The following is a 16,844-nucleotide window of genomic DNA, read 5'->3' on the forward strand; positions in this document are numbered from 1 at the left end:
ATTTACTGCCTCTGACTAATAGATTTTTTATTTTTTAGGTATCAAACTTGAGCCGAGTGCGGCCATGTTTCATTCTTGAGATGCCACTAGGACGACCGGTGTGCCAAAATGACCATATAGTGGTACGTACCTTCACTCACTAGTTTAATTGGTTCCAAGACCAAACTATTAAAAGCTTTGTCATTGAAATGTCTGCTTAGCTCAATGCTAACAATCAATGTAGAACGTCATAGAGGGGCTAACGAAATAGATCGAGTCTTTGAACACCATCCATCCATCCACAAGGCCTGTTTAAACTTCCGTCAACAAGCAGTCGGAGGCTGTTGGAAATTGAGACCGATGCGCTTCCGGCCCGCTAAACACCGTAATCAAGTCGGCAAGCCTTAAAATAACAATTAGCCACCAAAAAAGAAGAGGGATGATTATAAATTCCATTCAGGGAGGAAAAAAAAAAAAGATTCTGGCTGTCGACGGGGGAAGGTCCCTGGGGGTCCTGCACTTTTGGTGATGGAAGGAGGGGGGGGGGTTGAGTTTTTGCAATCAGTGTTAAATAGAGCCGTTTTGTGCCTGTGTGATTGTCAAGTGGGCCATTACTTGTTGATAAGAGCACTTTTTTTCCCCCCGCATGTGGCCCTGATTGGTGCCGAGCATGCTGCTTCCCGCTCGCGCCGTCCCGGCGCAATCAGGCCCCTCTTTCACTGCCATTTTCACCGCTGTGATTTCCACCCATGGTCTTCACCCACCCCTCGCCCCCTCCTACCCGGCACTCCTCCCTTTCAGATTCAACGAGTAGCCATTTACAGCAAGGAGAAAAGGTCACGCTCATCTGCGAGTGTCAATTGTAATTCAACCTGTCGACCTGATTTTAATAAACGAGATGAAGCAAAGTCGGAGTGGAAGGAAAGCTTCAGAGGTCAAATGCTCTTCACTCGGAAAAAGGCCTGCTGCATGCCAGCGCTGTCGCGATTTCTTGAAGTCATTTTTCTCTTGAAGTCACAAACTGATGTTTTCCCTCAGGATTGTCTGCAGAATTCCTGCTTCCATCCATCCCAGCAAGTTGTCCAGGTCCTGGTGATACAAAGCAGCCCCATGATCAACATCATCTGGTATGATGTTCTTTTTTTTCTCGCAAATAAAACATTCAAGTGGGGAAATTGTGAAGATGTTATGGAATTAGATCAGGAAATTCCACTGGCAAACTGTGATGCCCACAGACCCTCATGTGACCACAACAACTCCTCATCCATACATGTCATCTTATTTACACTTTCCTTCCTCCCTGTTCATAACGTAACACGCTGCATCATCCAGACGTGATGTCACAAGACACTCGGAGAAGTTTTGTCCACCTTGTTTTTGTCTGCTCCGTAGCCCGCAAAACGCTACACGCGGCCGATTGGGATCTGAGCAACATGCGGGCTTCTAACTACGTCTGCTCTTTTGATGATAAAACACTCGATTTTGTCACTTTTTGACCTCCGTTCTATCTGAGCGAGGTTTTAGTTGGTTGCACGGTTGAGAACGCGTTATCTGATTTTAAAAAAATAAATAGCATTCATGGGCACCAGCTGGAACGCGACACATCTTCCAGGAGGCATGCTAGGACTGCTAAAGGCCTCCTGAGATGATGTGATAGGGAGCCTCATGCCAATGCGGGTTGCGAGCTACCGAGACCTCCTGCAAGGTGATAAAGAGACAGGAAAAATAAAAAGTCACAGTATGTTATCTTTGTAGCAGTCGTCTTCAAAAGAGCAGAAGAAATTCTTCAAAATGAATCGTGGAAATTGAAAAAAATACTTTGCTGCCAAATTCACATTCACCCCAAAAAATAAAAAAGCTGACTAGCCAAAAGTTTTTAGCCCGTTTCAGAATTTTAAAACATCTCACAAAAATCTCTCTCTACAAAAAAATTCACTGCCACCATAAAACGCTCACTCTAACATTATAAAAATATTAAACACAGCAAAAAACTCCAAACAATAAAATCTCTCATCCCCAAAAAAATGTACACAAAAACAGCAAAAACTACTTCCCCTCCCAAAACCTAAACTGTAATTCACACTCAAACGTCACCACAAAAACTCTCCAAAAGAACAACTTTTTCTTTTTGTCCTTTCCAGCCGCTCATACCTGCGTTTTTCTTCAACTTTTTTTTTTTTTTTGCACGCTTGCAAGAAACCACACAGGCAGGCAGGCAGGCAGGCAACTGGGTGGGCGGGCGTGGCTAAAGGCGACATATGAAATGTGAAATATGAATTATGATCCTCCTTTGGGAAGGCTCACTCTCTGGTAGGACGGCAAGAAGAAGAAGAAGCCACAGACATGCGCTGGAAAAGTGAGACCAAAGTTCAACGCTGCATCCTGGCTGGAGGCTCCGGCGAGGAGGTGAGTCGGTTGGGATGAAAGTCCTCGGCCGGCCCGGGGTCAAGCGTTGGGGGGGCGGGGTCGGGGGTCTGCCTCGTGGATCCGGCTTGGCTCAATATTGGGACTTTAATTGCTCTCTCCTGCAATCTGCGAGCACCCACTCCACCTAGCTTCCCTCGTTGTTAAAACTCGAGCAGTTAATGGGACCACTTCATGTTTTTTTTTTTTAACTTTGACTTGTTTTAATCGCTGCTATTAAATAAATCAACGCCCTTTTGATGTAATATCGGTAAAAGGGCGGGGTGGGGGGGAGAAGGGTCGGCTCAAGTGTCGTCTGTTAGTCCAAGTAATGACTCTTTGTAAATGTGCAATTGGCGTCGTCATGGTGAGCAAGTGAGCGGCCAGTTGATGATATTTATGGCGAGAGCGCCGGTCATTGAACGCACCACGCGGGCAGCGAGGAGACGCGCAGCCACGGAGGGCAGAGGAAAATAAAAACACGGACATGTGTGCATGTGAGGACTCCAAAGACAACACGGTAGGGATGGGGATTATTATTATTATTTTTTTTTTAAATAGGGCAAAAATATACTTTTTATTGTTGCTATTATTTTATTTTATGGATGCTATTTTTCCATGTGGAATGTTCTTAACAACTTAGTGCACGTACAACCGGGTATAGTCATGAGAAAAAAATTAAACTTGACATCAGCATAGATATTTTGATTTATATCATTTTAAAAAGATAAAAGTAGGAGTCTATTTTTAATTAAATATTCACTTAAATATTAAATATATATATTATTATTATACATATACTATATAAAATATTTTTTTCCCCAAATCTGTAAAGATATAATTTGCTCAAAATCTTCTTAGCAGCAACTTTTTTTCAACTAACTGATTCTGCTCCCAATATGGGTTATTGGGTTTGCAATTTTAATTTGTTTTTAATAATAATGCATACCTTTATGTCCAAGATGCTTAAGCGGGAGAGAGTTGAGTTGATGTGCGAGTGAGGACTTCAAAATTCAGGATTCAGGACTTTAATATATAAAGTATAAGTGAAATTCTATTGTATTCCTATTAATTATAATTATGGAATATTAAGTCAATCTTACTAATCAATAACATAATAGTCAATGTTTTAAGGCACTTAGATCATTTTGCTGTAATAATTACAATTTCTTTTGAGTTGAGCACAACTCTAACAATAATCCAATTTGCTGTTTTTTTTTTTTTTTAAATCTTTAATCCCCAAATAATATCAAATGAAATTCATTTAATATTTATTTATCTTGTGTTTTTGTTGCACTTGCAGGTGGAGGTTGTGGCTGAAGACATGCGCTCCGGCCTGCAGGCCATGTCCGCTGAGCCGCTTCTCACCGCCAGCATGTGTGTGTGCGCCAGTTGCAATGAAGAAATTGTTGATAAATATTTATTGAAGGTATTTTCTCACGTTGCTTCGCCATTTTTGTTGTTTCGGAATGTGTGTGTGCGCGCCTTGATATACATCCAAGTTGTTTTTTTATGAGCATTTTCATTACAGCTTTAGGGTGATTGTGGTTTGCACGCCTTCATGCCTCACAGGACCGGAGAAGAAATAAACAGTGTGTTCCGTGTGTGTGTGTGCGCACAGGTGAGCGACCTGTCCTGGCATGTGCGCTGCCTCTGCTGCAGCGTGTGCCAGGCCGCGCTGGGAGGCCACACCAGCTGCTACATTAAAGACAAGGAAGTCTTCTGCAAGATGGATTACTTCAGGTAAACCTTTGTTTTTTTATTTTTATTTTATTTTAAATAGTAGTGCATCTGCGGCTCCCGTTTAACACAAATTTGAAAGCGATTGGGTCATATTAAACACTTGCATGACAGGGTGTGTACACTTGTGCACATTATCTCTTAATTAATTTTCTTTCCTCCGAAAAGATTCAAATCAAGGACGCTAAATCACACTAATAGTCCGACATATTTTGAAATTATTTATTCTGGTATTTTATTTTTTTTAAAAACCTGACATTTGGCCAAGGGTGTGTAGACTTTTTCTAACCACTGTAGAATAACAGTAATGAATAAATGATATGCTATTAATCTACTGTTATCATTATTAGTATCTTACATACACTTAAATAAAAATTTCCTCATGTATTATTTTCCGGTGAGCGCGTGAATCTCGACGTCCATTTGTTGCCTGTGTCGCAGAAGGTTCGGCACGTGGTGCGCGTGCTGCGGCCGCCACATCCACGCCACCGACTGGGTGCGGCGCGCCAAGGGCAACGTTTACCACCTGGCTTGCTTCGCCTGCTTCTCGTGTAAGCGCCAGCTGTCCACCGGAGAGGAGTTTGCCCTGGTGGAAGACAAGGTGCTCTGCAGGGTCCACTACGACTGCATGCTGGACAAGCTCAAAAGGGCCGCCGATAAAGGTCATTTGCAAATGAATATATTTGTCGGTCCGGTAATATTTTTCGCAAATTCCAAATGGCCACCACACCTCTAACATATTATTATAACATGTCTGATGTTAAAATAAAGAAGAGAGCAGATTTAGACTCAGCATATAAAATAGTAAGTTTACATGCACGGCTCTTAAATATAGCATTTTATTATTATTATTTTTTAATTTTGGTGCCTATTTTTTATTATTTTTAATATGAATAACCTTGTTATGATTACTGCAGGCAGCAATGTCAATATGGAGGGTGCCATGCCCACCGAACAAGAAATTAGCCAGCCCAAACCATCCAAGAGAGCGAGGACCAGCTTTACTGCTGACCAGCTGCAGGTAAAAAAAATAAAATAAAATTCCCGCTTAGAGTTACATGTGCGTGTGTAATACAGAATATTATATATATTATAATATTATATATAAAATTATAAAAATACATCATTTATTTTCGCATGCTATTTAAAGACCTATTTTTTGTATGAATTTATTACAGATTTTAATGTATTATATTATTTAACCCCATTTTTACAAATGCAGGTGATGCAGGCGCAATTTGCCCAGGACAACAACCCGGATGCTCAGACTCTGCAGAAACTGGCCGAGCAGACGGGCCTCAGTCGAAGAGTCATACAGGTTCAAGCAAACATAATACAAACAAAAACAACAAGCATAATCATAATCAAACTTTATGAATATAAATATGATCATTACTGTGCATATAAAGACGAACTGGATTGCGCAGGTGTGGTTCCAGAACTGCCGAGCACGCCACAAGAAGCACGTGAGCCCCAACCACACGTCCGCTGCCCCCGTGACCTCCCTGCAACCCGCACGCCTGGCCCCGCCCACGCCCACCCCCGAGGAGCTGCAGTACACCACCTTCGGGGGTCCGGAAGGGTCCATGCTGTCGGCGCTGCACTCCTTCATCGACAGTGAGCACCAGGCTTTTTATGAACTACTATACGAGTGAGTGCTTTTCATTCGGTCTGCATTTTTTCACTTCACAAATCATGCGTGTCACATGTCAGTGTCATGTGTGGTGATTCACAAAATGAGGCTCGTTATAGAATCACTAAATTAATTGTGACAGTTTGTATTTTCCAATTGAGGCCACAAGAGGGCGACAACGCACTGCTTTAATTTCCCGTATAATGTCTTGGTCTAATTCAATTGTATTTTAATATAATATTGCTTTGGCATTTTCCTAGTGCCCAAAAATTAGATTGAAGAAATTTGAGGAGCTTTAAAAAGTATAAAAAACAAACACTTGGTGAAAGATTAATTGTATTGTACTAAAAAAATGGTGGTACTAAATAGCTCACTTTGACAGTCACCCGATTAAATAGTGCAGTGGCTGATTAGAGGTTAGCTGCCATTTTTCTACCAGACACCATTTTAGGTTTTATTGTCATCATGGGGCCATGCAAAAATGTATGACACAATGATTGAACATATTTCTTGCTATGTTCGGATCATATCACTTGTGAAAACGTTACGATCATTGCAAACCGTGAAATATTATTCATGTAAGCTGCCTCAAAATGTATAAATATATGTGAAACCTCTTCTGAACGCAGTCCTCGGAATGTGCTTACCAATTGCAAAAGGGGTGCGTCTGCAAATGTAATTTATTGTGTGTATGTCGAGTGTCTTTTATGAAAATAAATGTCTAATTTCACAAACATCGAGCTGTAATAAACCTGAATAATTATATATATAAGCAGTTTAAATAAGTCTAGGATAGCTAAATGGATAAAAAGCTGCATCAAGTTCCATTTAAGAAGAAATGAGATGTTCCACCCTCAGCGAGCTGTAGCGAAGACCTTGAAGGGGTGCGGCGAGCGGGTCACTCCGATGATTCCCTCGAAGCTTAGCTCCACTCCTTCAGGCACGGAGAACGTGAACTTCTGCAGCATAGCCACGAGGAACAAGAACAGCTCCATTTTGGCTAGGCCCTCACCCAGACATGCACGTTTGCCTTAAGCAAACAAAAGACAGTCATTACCGAAACCATCCAAATCCAGCCCGCCGTCTTTCTTACCTCCAGAGAAAGCTACGAATGCATTCCTCTTCACAAAATTGCCATCGGAATCCAGGAAGTGTCCAGGGTTGAATGTATGTGGAGTTTCCCATTCGTTCTTGTCAAACAGCACCGATGTCAAAATGGGCAACACGGTGGTGCCCTGTAAACCACAATCCAAGATGGCCGACTTTCCAATCAGTATGGGTTCTTGAGACTATTTTGTACAACCCACCTTGGGGATGACATAATCCCCCAGTTTCAGGTTTGTCGAGGCCACTCTGCCTCCGTTAAGAGGAATGATGTTGGCCATTCTCTGGATCTCATGGATGACCGCGTTAGTGTAGGGCATGTGGGCTCTGTCGGCCATCTTGGGGAGGCGGCTCGGCCCAATCACTCGCTCGATCTCCGCCTGGACTTTGTCTTGGAGAAAGGATGGAAAATTGTTGCAATTTAATATCCGGAGCATAATAACACCACTTGATGTGTCTTTCATAGCCTTGAGGAAAACCCACCCTGGATTTCAGGGTTCTGGATGAGGAAGAGAAGTCCCCATTGTAGTGTCCTGAAGGAAGTTTCCGTTCCGGCGAGGAACAGATCCAGACAGCACAGAATTAGATTTTCTTCTGTGAAACCTAGCTCACTGTTAGCGTTCTCCTGTCAGAAAAGACAAAGTCAGGGTCCGTTATGGATCTCCAACATGTCATCGTCTTACTTTGCTCTCCACCAGGAAGGCGTCGATGTAATCTCGTGGGTTGCTGGGGTCAAACTCCAACTTGTGGATTTGTATCTGGGTGTTGATGAACTTCCCTACGGCTTGGAAGTTGCTGAAGATTCTGTTGTGGGGCCCAGGCAATCGCTTCATCACTGCCGGGAAGGCATTGTAGAGCTGCGGCAAGTTATGATTAGCATCTGAATTAGCATCTCAGTTAGCATCTGAAGTTTCAGTGCTAGATTCTTCTCACTCAACAGGGTCCACAAGAAGGTCTTGTAGAGCTCCACCAAGGAAACATCGGCTCGGACAACTGTTTTTTATGTGTTGTCATGATTAGCATCTAAGCTAGCAGCTGAGTTAGTATCTGCGTTAGCATCCAGAATACAAGAGTAGTTCTTTGCCGTTATAATAATGAACATTTGAGTTAGCATCCGAGTTCCCTCACCAGGGCCCACACGGAACCTTCCAGATAGATCATCTCCGCCATGGTGGCGTGCAGCTGCTTTAGTTTTGGGTCGCTGTAGTCAAACCTCTTCCCAAAAGCCACCTGAGAGATGATGTTTTCTACTGCGCTGTTCAACTCGGAGGCGGGATCAAATAATTCACCTGAGGGCCAAGGTGACGGCAATACAAGGTAAGATGACTTTAAATCTGACTTTCAACAAAAATTAGCAACTTCAAATCCCCGACTTGAAGACCACTAGGTCTCATCTGTAATATTTGATGTTAGGTCACCTTGGTGTTTTTCCAAGGCCTGGCATAGGTGTTGGCTCTCCTCGTTGATGGTCCTCTCCGTGATGCCGTTAGCCAGGCCGAAGGTACGTAGCGTGCCCATGGCGAAGTGACGCTGCCTCCTCCATGTCTTGCCGTTGCTGCACAAAAGCCCTCCTAAAGGTACAAGTGAAAATTGACTCTCATTTGTCACTGTGTGTGTGTGTGTCCTACCTGTGTGTTGATTGTACAGTCTGGCAAACATGGCCTGGTAGGGCCTGTCTACAAATTTGTCAGCCTGCGTCACGAGGACTTCCTTCACCATCTTCCATCCACACACAAACAGCGTCTTCTCTTGTCCCACACTGATGCAGAAGACGTTCCCGTAAGTGTCGGCCAACTGTGCACGCACACGACAATGGCGCCTTGTGGTCAGCTGAGATGCTGAGACAATATTCCCCGTGTGTCGAGCTCAGTCAGCAATTTTTTAATAGACGTATTTACTCGTTCCCCCCCCCGAGGAAAAAAAAAATAACACCATGGGAGAATGATTAAAATGAAGTACATCAAAATATGAGTTATATTGTGATGAGTCAGCTAGTTTTAGCTTGGATTATTCAAATAATACTTTGGCACACAAAATCGAAATCCGGGGTTAATGATTCCTATCTATGTACTAAAAAAAAAAAAAAAAAAAAATCAATGCATAGTCAAGGCCTCCAAAAATCATAACGAGTCAATTCCTACCTGCGTCAGATATATGTGAGGCTGCTTGACAGCAATATTGAAGACGCTTCCGACGAGAGGGAGGGCGAGCGGCCCGGGTGGGAAATTTTTCGACTCCTTTTTGCCAAAGGTGGCCCATAGGAGGAAAAGGGCTAGACCTAAAAGGAGCACCCCCCAAGTATTCAGACCCAGGAACACGCTATACATGATGTCCCGTTGGACTGTTCCGCTAGTGTGGCTTTCCCGAAGTGGTGCCTCTAAATACCGCCCAGATGCTTAATTTAATTTAATTTAATTTAATCAACCCCACAGGCTACGTGAGAGTCATCAAAACAAACACGTTTGACCAAAATTATTGTTGTCATTTTTAAAAGTCACTCTTGAGGTATCTGATGTTTCATAATATTGTTAAACGTAAGCTTGAAATTTGTCTTTTGGGCTGAATTTAATTTGGAAAAACATTTTGTGGCAATGAGGCACACCCGGAGCTGGTTGGTTGACACAAGGAACAGGCCAAGCGAGAAAAGGTGGAAACCAAAAAACTAAGTAAATAAGTTAACTCCAGTTGAGTCACTTTAACTCGTTGATAAATATTATTTTTAGAGGAATGTACAGTCAACAACAACAACAAAAAAAACCTTACAAGAATTTTATTTGGGTTTAAGTCAACTTGATTAAATTTGGAATCAAAATGGTGGTCTTGATTCTGGCAGGCAGATCTTCAACGAGGTATGGCGATGATCCGGAATTGTTCGGGGGAGTTGGTAAAACCCTGCACGCCCTCCAAGCTGGGCATCTCTCCGGGGACGGCGGTGAAGGTAAAGCGTTGCAGGAGGGCCGTGAAGAAGAGGAAGAGCTCCATTCGCGCCAGATGCTCGCCCAAACACACTCGTTTACCTGAAAGGAAAAATCACTTAGAAAAATGGCTTTGGACTGGCAAGTTTCTTCTCGTAGATGCAAACCTGCAGAAAATGGCAAAAAGGCGTCTCTTTTGCGAATGTGGCCCTCCGAATCCAGGAAGTGTTGAGGGTTGAACGTGTTTGGGGTCTCCCACTCGTTCTCGTCGAAAAGCACCGACGTCATGTTGGTAACCATCACCGTGCCCTGGAAAGCGGTGGTGATGATGTCATCGTTTTATACTTCCATAACATTTCATCCGTCTGATAACTTACCTTTGGAACGATATAGCCTCCCAGTGTGGCCTCCTTACTGGCCATCTTGGGGAATCCCAAAGGAACGATGTTCCCCATCCTCTGGGTCTCGTAGATGACGGCTTCGGTGTAGGGCATGTCGGGTCTATCGGATAACGCCGGCTGGCGCGATTGTCCGATCACGTTGTCGATTTCCGTCTGGACTTTCTCTGGGGAGCGCCACGCAAATCAGAATTTGGATTCTGGTCTGTTGAGTTTTGTTGGTCTCACTTTGGATGTCCGGATAGTGCATCATGTAAACCAGAGCCCAGCGCAAGGTGGTGCTGGAGGTCTCCGTGCCTGCCTCCAAGAGGTCCAAGGTGGTGACCACCAGGTTTTCAATGTTGAATCTAGCTTCAGGGTCTTCTTTCAACTAAAGAAAATGTTCTTATTTAAATGTTGAGCCCATTTTTAGTTTTTCAAAGTCTTAAAAATGGGAAAGCCCACCTTGTCGATCTCCGCAAGGTACACATCAATGAAGTCCCGAGGTAAATCCGGACTCCACTGCTCCTGGTGCTTCTGCACTTCACCCCGCAGGAAGTTCTCAATCTCCCTGTAGTTGGCGAGGACCTTCTGGTGAGGGCCCGGCAGGTACTTGAAGAGAGAGGGGAAGGTGTTGTAGAGCTGCGGACGGAGCAAAAAGTCAGGTCGGTCGATGCGGCAAGGACTGATTTTCGGACTTAGACCTGCGCGAAGGGAGAGCCGCTATTCAGAATGGCCTCGTTGTCCAACTCGATGAATCTGCGGAAGTTTACGTCGCTATACTCAAAGCGGTGTCCGAACGCCACCGAGGAGATGATGTTCCCCACCGCGTTGGTGATTATGTATTGAGGGTTGAACGGCTTCCCTGAGAATTCAAAGCATCGAAGGATGGCAAAAAGTTCTGAAACCAACAAATCCTCATCTTAAGCACTCGCCTTGCTCTTCTTTGAAGGCCTCGCACAGAAAGCCACATTCCACTTTGATGTAGTTCTCCAGGCTTTGCTGGCCCTCTCCAAAGTAGCGCAGGTGGGTGTAAGCAAATCTCCTGTGCTTCTTCCACGAGTAACCATTGCTCGCCCCGATACCTGTAGCAATGTCACCCATAAAAAAATCTAGCTTATTCCAGCACACTTAACAGCCAATTATCCCAGCGCTGTTGAAATCGCATTGAAGAGCGAGCTCTCTCACCGAGACCCTTGAACATTTCGTCAAAGAGAGGGATGACGGGCCGGTCGACAAAGCTGTCCAGTTGGGTGATAAGCGCCTCTTTGACCATGCGGTAGGTGGAGATAAACACAATCCTCTCGCTGCCTTGCCTCAAGCTACACACGGGGCCGTACTCCTTGGTGAACTAAACAAAATACGACATGTGAGAAACATTACAATTTGACGTGGTGCTGCTGATCAAATACAATTTTAGCCAAATCATAAAAACTGCAGACTCAGGTCCACCTCCATGTGCAGTTTTGATTCTCAATCTTACGTTTTCCACGGATTTGTAGTCCATTCCAGTGAAAACATTCCCGAGAAAAGGCAGGGCCAAAGGTCCCGGTGGGAAAGTGCTCGGTCGCCAGTTTCGTAGCACGTCCGTTAACATCAGCGCCACCAAACCCAACAGCAGCCAGCCGCTCGGGTCCAGACACTCGAAAAGAGCTTGAAAAATCATAATTTCAGGGAGATTTTTCTGACCTGTCTGCAGGTAATCGGAGTTGTTTATGAGAGGCGGAAAAGGAGGTGGGGAAAGTTACGTAACACGTCCCCATGTGAATTAGAGTAGAGGTTGCTGTTGGCTCCTGATAGCAATCTCGTAGAGGGAGTGCATGCACAAGCTGACAATGGAAAGTTATATAACTAAATAAATATAATTAAATACATTGGCTTAGTGTGTGACCTTTGGCACTGCTAAAAATCATGAAAGCAATTCATATTAGTCATCAACGTAATAAAGAAGAATTGCAAGTAATAATTTGGCAGGGTGGTTCTCAGAATGTAGGGTCCAAAAATAAACTTGTTCAAAACCAGGTGGAAAATAATATATGCTTTAAATGAAAGTTTCCCGCAATGTGGTAGTTCATATTTTTTTTCCACGATGTTGAAATGGGAACATTGCGTGTGAACGTCATCTTGCGGTGAGTGAACTGGGGCAGCAGTTGACTTGAAGAGTCCTATGACTAACCCCGCCACGTCGCTAAACCGGGTCACTGACCTCATTTTCTCTCTCTGGCTCCCCCCACGTGCAACGCAAGCAAACGCACTCAATGCCATCTTAACACGTCGCTGTCATGCCATTTGCGTTTTATCAGATGGACGCTTCGGAGAATGTCAAAACCAATCGCTTGACGCCAGGAAGCTGTGACACTTTTCGTGCTGAGCGGCCATGACCCTCTGGAGATGCTTCATCGCGTTTCTCCTCAGCAGTGAGTATTCTTTTTTTTATTCTCGCACTCATACGCTCCAAAAAATCATCTACATCTGCTTTTTCGCTCTTCCCCGCAGCAAGTGGACCACTTTTTGGCAGTTGCCAGGAGTTTGACGACAGCCTGGGCTACCTCAGCGTAGAACCGCCTTCGCCCTTTTTGCTAGGCTCGGACCTCCTGGTGTCCTGCCACATCAACAAGTGTGAATGGAGGTAAGAAGCTGGAGTCAAAATATTAGGCACAGACCCGCTCTAGTACAAGAACTGCAAGTCGCCTTGCAGGTCCAAAGTGTCTTTGGTGATGAGGCCGCGGCCCGAGATTCAATGGAAGAGGGACGACTGCAGTCCGGTCGTGACGTTCAAGCTGCCCGACGTCCGACGGCCTCGCTTTCACCTGCTCTGCAGGCTGCACAAAGACGGCTTGGACAACATTGTCGGAGGGCTGACCTTGCAGGGAGGATGTATGTAGCGTAGCTTCACTAAAATGTTAAATTAGCTTAATGGCTAACAACTGTTTCCCACTACCGAAGGGCCCCCAGATAAGCCGGAGAACATCACCTGCGAGACCACCTCGACCTCCCCATGGGTGGAGTGTCAGTGGCGGGCGGGGCGGAACACTCACGTGCCCACTTCCTACAATGTGTCACTCAGCAGGTCAGTCCTTCAACCACGGCTCGGATTGACTCCGCTAACATTTGTGTGTATGTCCTCAGTGGAAACAGCACCTGGAATTGGCCTTCGGAGGCGGAGAAGGTGGTGCTACCGAAAGCTGAGATGAATGTGAACCAGCGGTACCAATTTGTGGTCAGCGCCGACAACCGCTTCGGTCGCTCGCGCTCCGACTCGTTCACGCTGGAGCCCACACGCATACGTGAGCAAAAAAAATCAAATAGAAATGATCACCAGCGTGATTATTAATCAAATGGGTCCCCCCTGTCTTGCAGTGGTACCCCAAAGTCCTCGCATCACACACATCCACTTTGGGAACTCCTCCGCACTGGAGGCCGTGTTGCACTGGAAGACAGCCGAAAACTCGTCACAGCTCACAGCTTCCGTCAGGCTCCGCCCCACCAACTCTTTCTCCTGGGTAAAAAAAATAAATAAAAACACAAAAGCCAGGTTACCTCCTTATTCAGTGCAGGAGTGACCCCCACCTCCTCCCACATTGTATCACTTAGGACGCGAGAGAGGTGACCCGGCTCAGCCAGGATGAGGTACGATTGGATGATCTGCAGCCTCTGGTGGACTACCACTTCCAGATCAGGACTTGTAGCACGGCAACCAGAAAATGCAGCAAATGGAGTCAAGAGGTGGTGAGCAGAAGTCCTGGAAAAGGTCAGGTCCATTTTCCGTATTTTATATATAGATTTTTTAAATTTTATTATTTTATTTTATTATTTTATATATATATATATATATATATATATATATATATATATAAAATATATAAATATTTTTATTTTATTATTTTATTATTTTATTTTTATATATATATATTTTTTTTTTTCCACTAATGTACAGGGCCTATTTGCTTGAAGCAAACAGGCCCCGATGTCAAAGTGGACTCTTGTGGTTATAAAAAAAACTTATCAGTGATAACTTATGCGTTTCCTGTACATTTATCGTCAGGACCTTCTCAGCATCTGCGTACGTGGCGGATATTGAGTAATCACAAAAGCAGCTCGATGCAGAATGTCACCGTTTTGTGGAAGGTGACCTGATTTTAATCCGATTTTTAAACGAGTCATGCAGTAAATAACGCTGATATATTATTTGATGCTAATCTGTGATATAGGCTCCTCCTCCAAAGTCGTTCAGTGGACAGGTGGAGTACTACAAGGTGGACGAGGGCCAGGGTTCACGGCAAGTCGTCTGTGCCACGTCCCTGTGCCGGTTTTCCCTTCAAGTCCCGTTCGATCTTGAATCGCTTGCCGTCAGCGTGGTCACTACTTTTGGGACTTCGCCGCCAGCCAGCGTGCCCCTCACATTCTCAGGTACGCACAAAAAACACTTCAGATAATGTCATGCAGGTTTTAGGCTAATGTAGCATGTTGCTGTTCAGGTGACCCTGAGCCTGCTTTGAGTCTCGCAGATCCAGTGGCTAACGGCAGCGCTATCCTAGTCTCCTGGGACTGGGTAAGACCAAGAGCACCAGGAAGTGATGAGCTTTACTACATCGTGGAATGGACACGCGTGCCTGGAGGGAAACGTGAGCTGGGCTGGATGCAAGTGTCCTTGGATCAAAACAACGCAAGCATCCAAGGTGGAAAAACAACTTTTTCAATACTACACTGACACTTAGTGGATTGCTAATGTATTACACCCAATCTGTAATTTTTTTTTGTTTTGAGGCCTGTCTGTGGGCGTGAGGTACAACATTTCAGTCTACGCCGTGAGCAGAGGAGGAGTCAGCATGCCGTCATCCATCTTGGCCTACTCAGGACAGCTCAGTAATATTTTAAAAATACAAATCACATCATCTCCCTCTTGGGTGTTTAAAGCCAAGAAGACTAAAAGTGATCAACTTTCAGAACGGACTTCATATATAAGTTGTGAAGTCACATGATGTTTCAGAACCAGATGCCGGTCCCAGTGTGTCGGTGCTGAAACACAACGCCACACACCTCCTGGTCCAGTGGGAGAACCCACCAGTGGAGCTGCAGAGGGGCTTCATCAACAAATACACCATCTATCTACGGACCCTACGCATGCATAGCCAAGAAATTCCAGGTGAACCCAAGCATCGCAAATAGTGGAGAAAAAAAAAGTTTGAGGCATTGTAAGACTGCTTCAATATAACAGTGACCTCTAGTGGAGAGTTTTGACTACTACACGTTTGCTGAGCTGAAGATGTCGTTGTCGTTAGTGGCGGTAGCTGCATCACATCACAGGAAGACATGGCTGAAGTGTCCCGAGGGTGCGGTGGCCGTCCAGATGTCTGCTTCCACCGCCGCCGGAGAGGGCCGGCGCGGGAACCTCATCTATTCTCGACCCACGGAGCCTGCAGGTTTCCTCCCCATGATGTTACTTAAAAAATAGGGTAGAAAGTTGCTGACTACTGAAGAATTTGTGGAATGCCTGGATATTGTGAAGGAAATTTTTTTGTAACGTAATTTATTTTTTGTTTAGCTGGACTTACCATGGTGGTGGTCCCCGTGTTGGCTGTGGTGGCTGTCACTGTACAACTGGCATGCTGGAGCTGTTTCAGGCAAAGGTACGGGATTTTTTTCTGACTAGAAGTAACCTGTTGCTAACCAAAACAGCAGCACTCATGTGTGTTTGTGATGATCAGGATCAAAGCAAGAGTTGCATTGTTTGGTCTTGACTGTTTGGTGGAGGAACTTCCCAAGCCAGGAAATAGCAAAGCCATCAAATTACTGGTAGTAGGACGTTTCATTAAGTGTCTGCATGATGAAGATATCCAAATAAATTAATCATCTCCATCTTTAGCTGGATGCCGGGAGCGATCCATCCTTCTCATTCACCGACAGCGACCCACCGCTGTCCCCGATCAGTTTTGCCTCCGGAGACGGCTTGTACCCCCTCGTCCCCTCTGTCCGGCATCCCACGAAATCCGAGACCCGTTTGCTGAGTACGGTTGTCCTGGCAACGCTGAACAACGGTTACAAACCTCAGCTGACCGTGGAAACACGAAGAGACCAGTTGGACCAGGACCAGACGACCCCCACGGGGGATGACTCGGGTTCTGGCGGCTTTGGACCGACCCTGGGGAACTTACTGTCAAACTTTGAGTTGGACTCCTCCGGCTGGCCCAACATGATGGGATTAGAGTGCACCGGAGGTAACTTGAGCGACCCTGAAGATTGCCCCCCAGTGGTGGATTTACAAGGTGCAACCGTGGTGGAGGTCTCGCTGACTGGTGGGTACATCCCACAAATTTGCATTCCCAGCAGCGGGCAGGAGGTAGAATAATCATGTTTGTTCCTTCTGAATTGCTTTGGACAATATTTTGGTTGCCCAATTCAAATCTGAAATATGGGAGTGGCCAATTTTCTTGAAAAAAACTTGTTTGCCCAAAATTATTATTAATATACTGAGTGTACTGTTTTGTACTATATCCTAATAATTGTAAGCAAGCACTATTTTACAGTATCCAACTATAAAAGGATTTCAAACAAAAAATATACAGAATGTACCAAATTATATTTTTCTTCAAAATCCTCTAAATTTGAATTTTACAACAAAAAGTCCCTCAAATTGTCGTTTTATTTGTACAATTTTCAATTTCTCAAGAGGATGGACTCAATATGGCCTTC

General features: G+C 44.7%; 4 protein-coding genes across 5 annotated transcripts; 2 read left to right on the top strand and 2 right to left on the bottom strand.

Annotated features, from left to right (window-relative positions):
• Nucleotides 1–63: 63 nt before the first annotated feature.
• LOC148388913 (LIM/homeobox protein Lhx8) lies at nucleotides 64–6,491 on the top strand. 2 transcript variants are annotated; one of them, XM_088393778.1, is made up of 9 exons: nucleotides 64–122; nucleotides 1,018–1,106; nucleotides 2,278–2,385; nucleotides 3,686–3,811; nucleotides 4,004–4,125; nucleotides 4,564–4,784; nucleotides 5,040–5,143; nucleotides 5,345–5,440; nucleotides 5,550–6,491. In XM_088393778.1, the coding sequence occupies exons 3-9, from the start codon at nucleotides 2,323–2,325 to the stop codon at nucleotides 5,775–5,777; spliced, it is 960 nt and encodes a 319-aa protein (XP_088249904.1). In that variant the 5' UTR covers nucleotides 64–122; nucleotides 1,018–1,106; nucleotides 2,278–2,322; the 3' UTR covers nucleotides 5,778–6,491. The 2 variants fall into 2 exon arrangements, with proteins under 2 accessions (XP_088249904.1, XP_088249905.1); XM_088393779.1 differs by lacking the exons at nucleotides 64–122; nucleotides 1,018–1,106; nucleotides 2,278–2,385 and adding an exon at nucleotides 2,673–2,902.
• LOC148388914 (cytochrome P450 2J1-like) lies at nucleotides 6,095–9,473 on the bottom strand. Its single transcript, XM_088393772.1, has 9 exons — nucleotides 9,001–9,473; nucleotides 8,488–8,653; nucleotides 8,278–8,430; nucleotides 7,988–8,148; nucleotides 7,543–7,716; nucleotides 7,343–7,484; nucleotides 7,063–7,250; nucleotides 6,849–6,990; nucleotides 6,095–6,785 (listed from the first exon to the last, which is right to left on the bottom strand). The coding sequence occupies exons 1-9, from the start codon at nucleotides 9,184–9,186 to the stop codon at nucleotides 6,610–6,612; spliced, it is 1,488 nt and encodes a 495-aa protein (XP_088249898.1). The 5' UTR covers nucleotides 9,187–9,473; the 3' UTR covers nucleotides 6,095–6,609.
• A 141-nt stretch (nucleotides 9,474–9,614) lies between these two features.
• On the bottom strand, nucleotides 9,615–11,890 carry LOC148388915 (cytochrome P450 2J2-like). Its single transcript, XM_088393773.1, has 9 exons — nucleotides 11,635–11,890; nucleotides 11,340–11,502; nucleotides 11,087–11,236; nucleotides 10,856–11,016; nucleotides 10,617–10,793; nucleotides 10,401–10,542; nucleotides 10,152–10,339; nucleotides 9,942–10,083; nucleotides 9,615–9,876 (listed from the first exon to the last, which is right to left on the bottom strand). The coding sequence occupies exons 1-9, from the start codon at nucleotides 11,815–11,817 to the stop codon at nucleotides 9,701–9,703; spliced, it is 1,482 nt and encodes a 493-aa protein (XP_088249899.1). The 5' UTR covers nucleotides 11,818–11,890; the 3' UTR covers nucleotides 9,615–9,700.
• A 438-nt stretch (nucleotides 11,891–12,328) lies between these two features.
• On the top strand, nucleotides 12,329–16,610 carry il23r (interleukin 23 receptor). Its single transcript, XM_088393755.1, has 16 exons — nucleotides 12,329–12,568; nucleotides 12,648–12,780; nucleotides 12,850–13,028; nucleotides 13,098–13,221; nucleotides 13,281–13,438; nucleotides 13,512–13,654; nucleotides 13,746–13,902; nucleotides 14,197–14,279; nucleotides 14,363–14,561; nucleotides 14,630–14,830; nucleotides 14,919–15,017; nucleotides 15,142–15,297; nucleotides 15,434–15,574; nucleotides 15,697–15,781; nucleotides 15,860–15,947; nucleotides 16,018–16,610. The coding sequence occupies exons 1-16, from the start codon at nucleotides 12,529–12,531 to the stop codon at nucleotides 16,498–16,500; spliced, it is 2,469 nt and encodes an 822-aa protein (XP_088249881.1). The 5' UTR covers nucleotides 12,329–12,528; the 3' UTR covers nucleotides 16,501–16,610.
• Nucleotides 16,611–16,844: the final 234 nt, after the last annotated feature.

The sequence above is a fragment of the Syngnathus floridae genome, chromosome 13, assembly GCF_059516105.1.
Source record: "Syngnathus floridae isolate MCC-2025c chromosome 13, RoL_Sflo_1.0, whole genome shotgun sequence".
NCBI lineage: Eukaryota > Metazoa > Chordata > Actinopteri > Syngnathiformes > Syngnathidae > Syngnathus > Syngnathus floridae.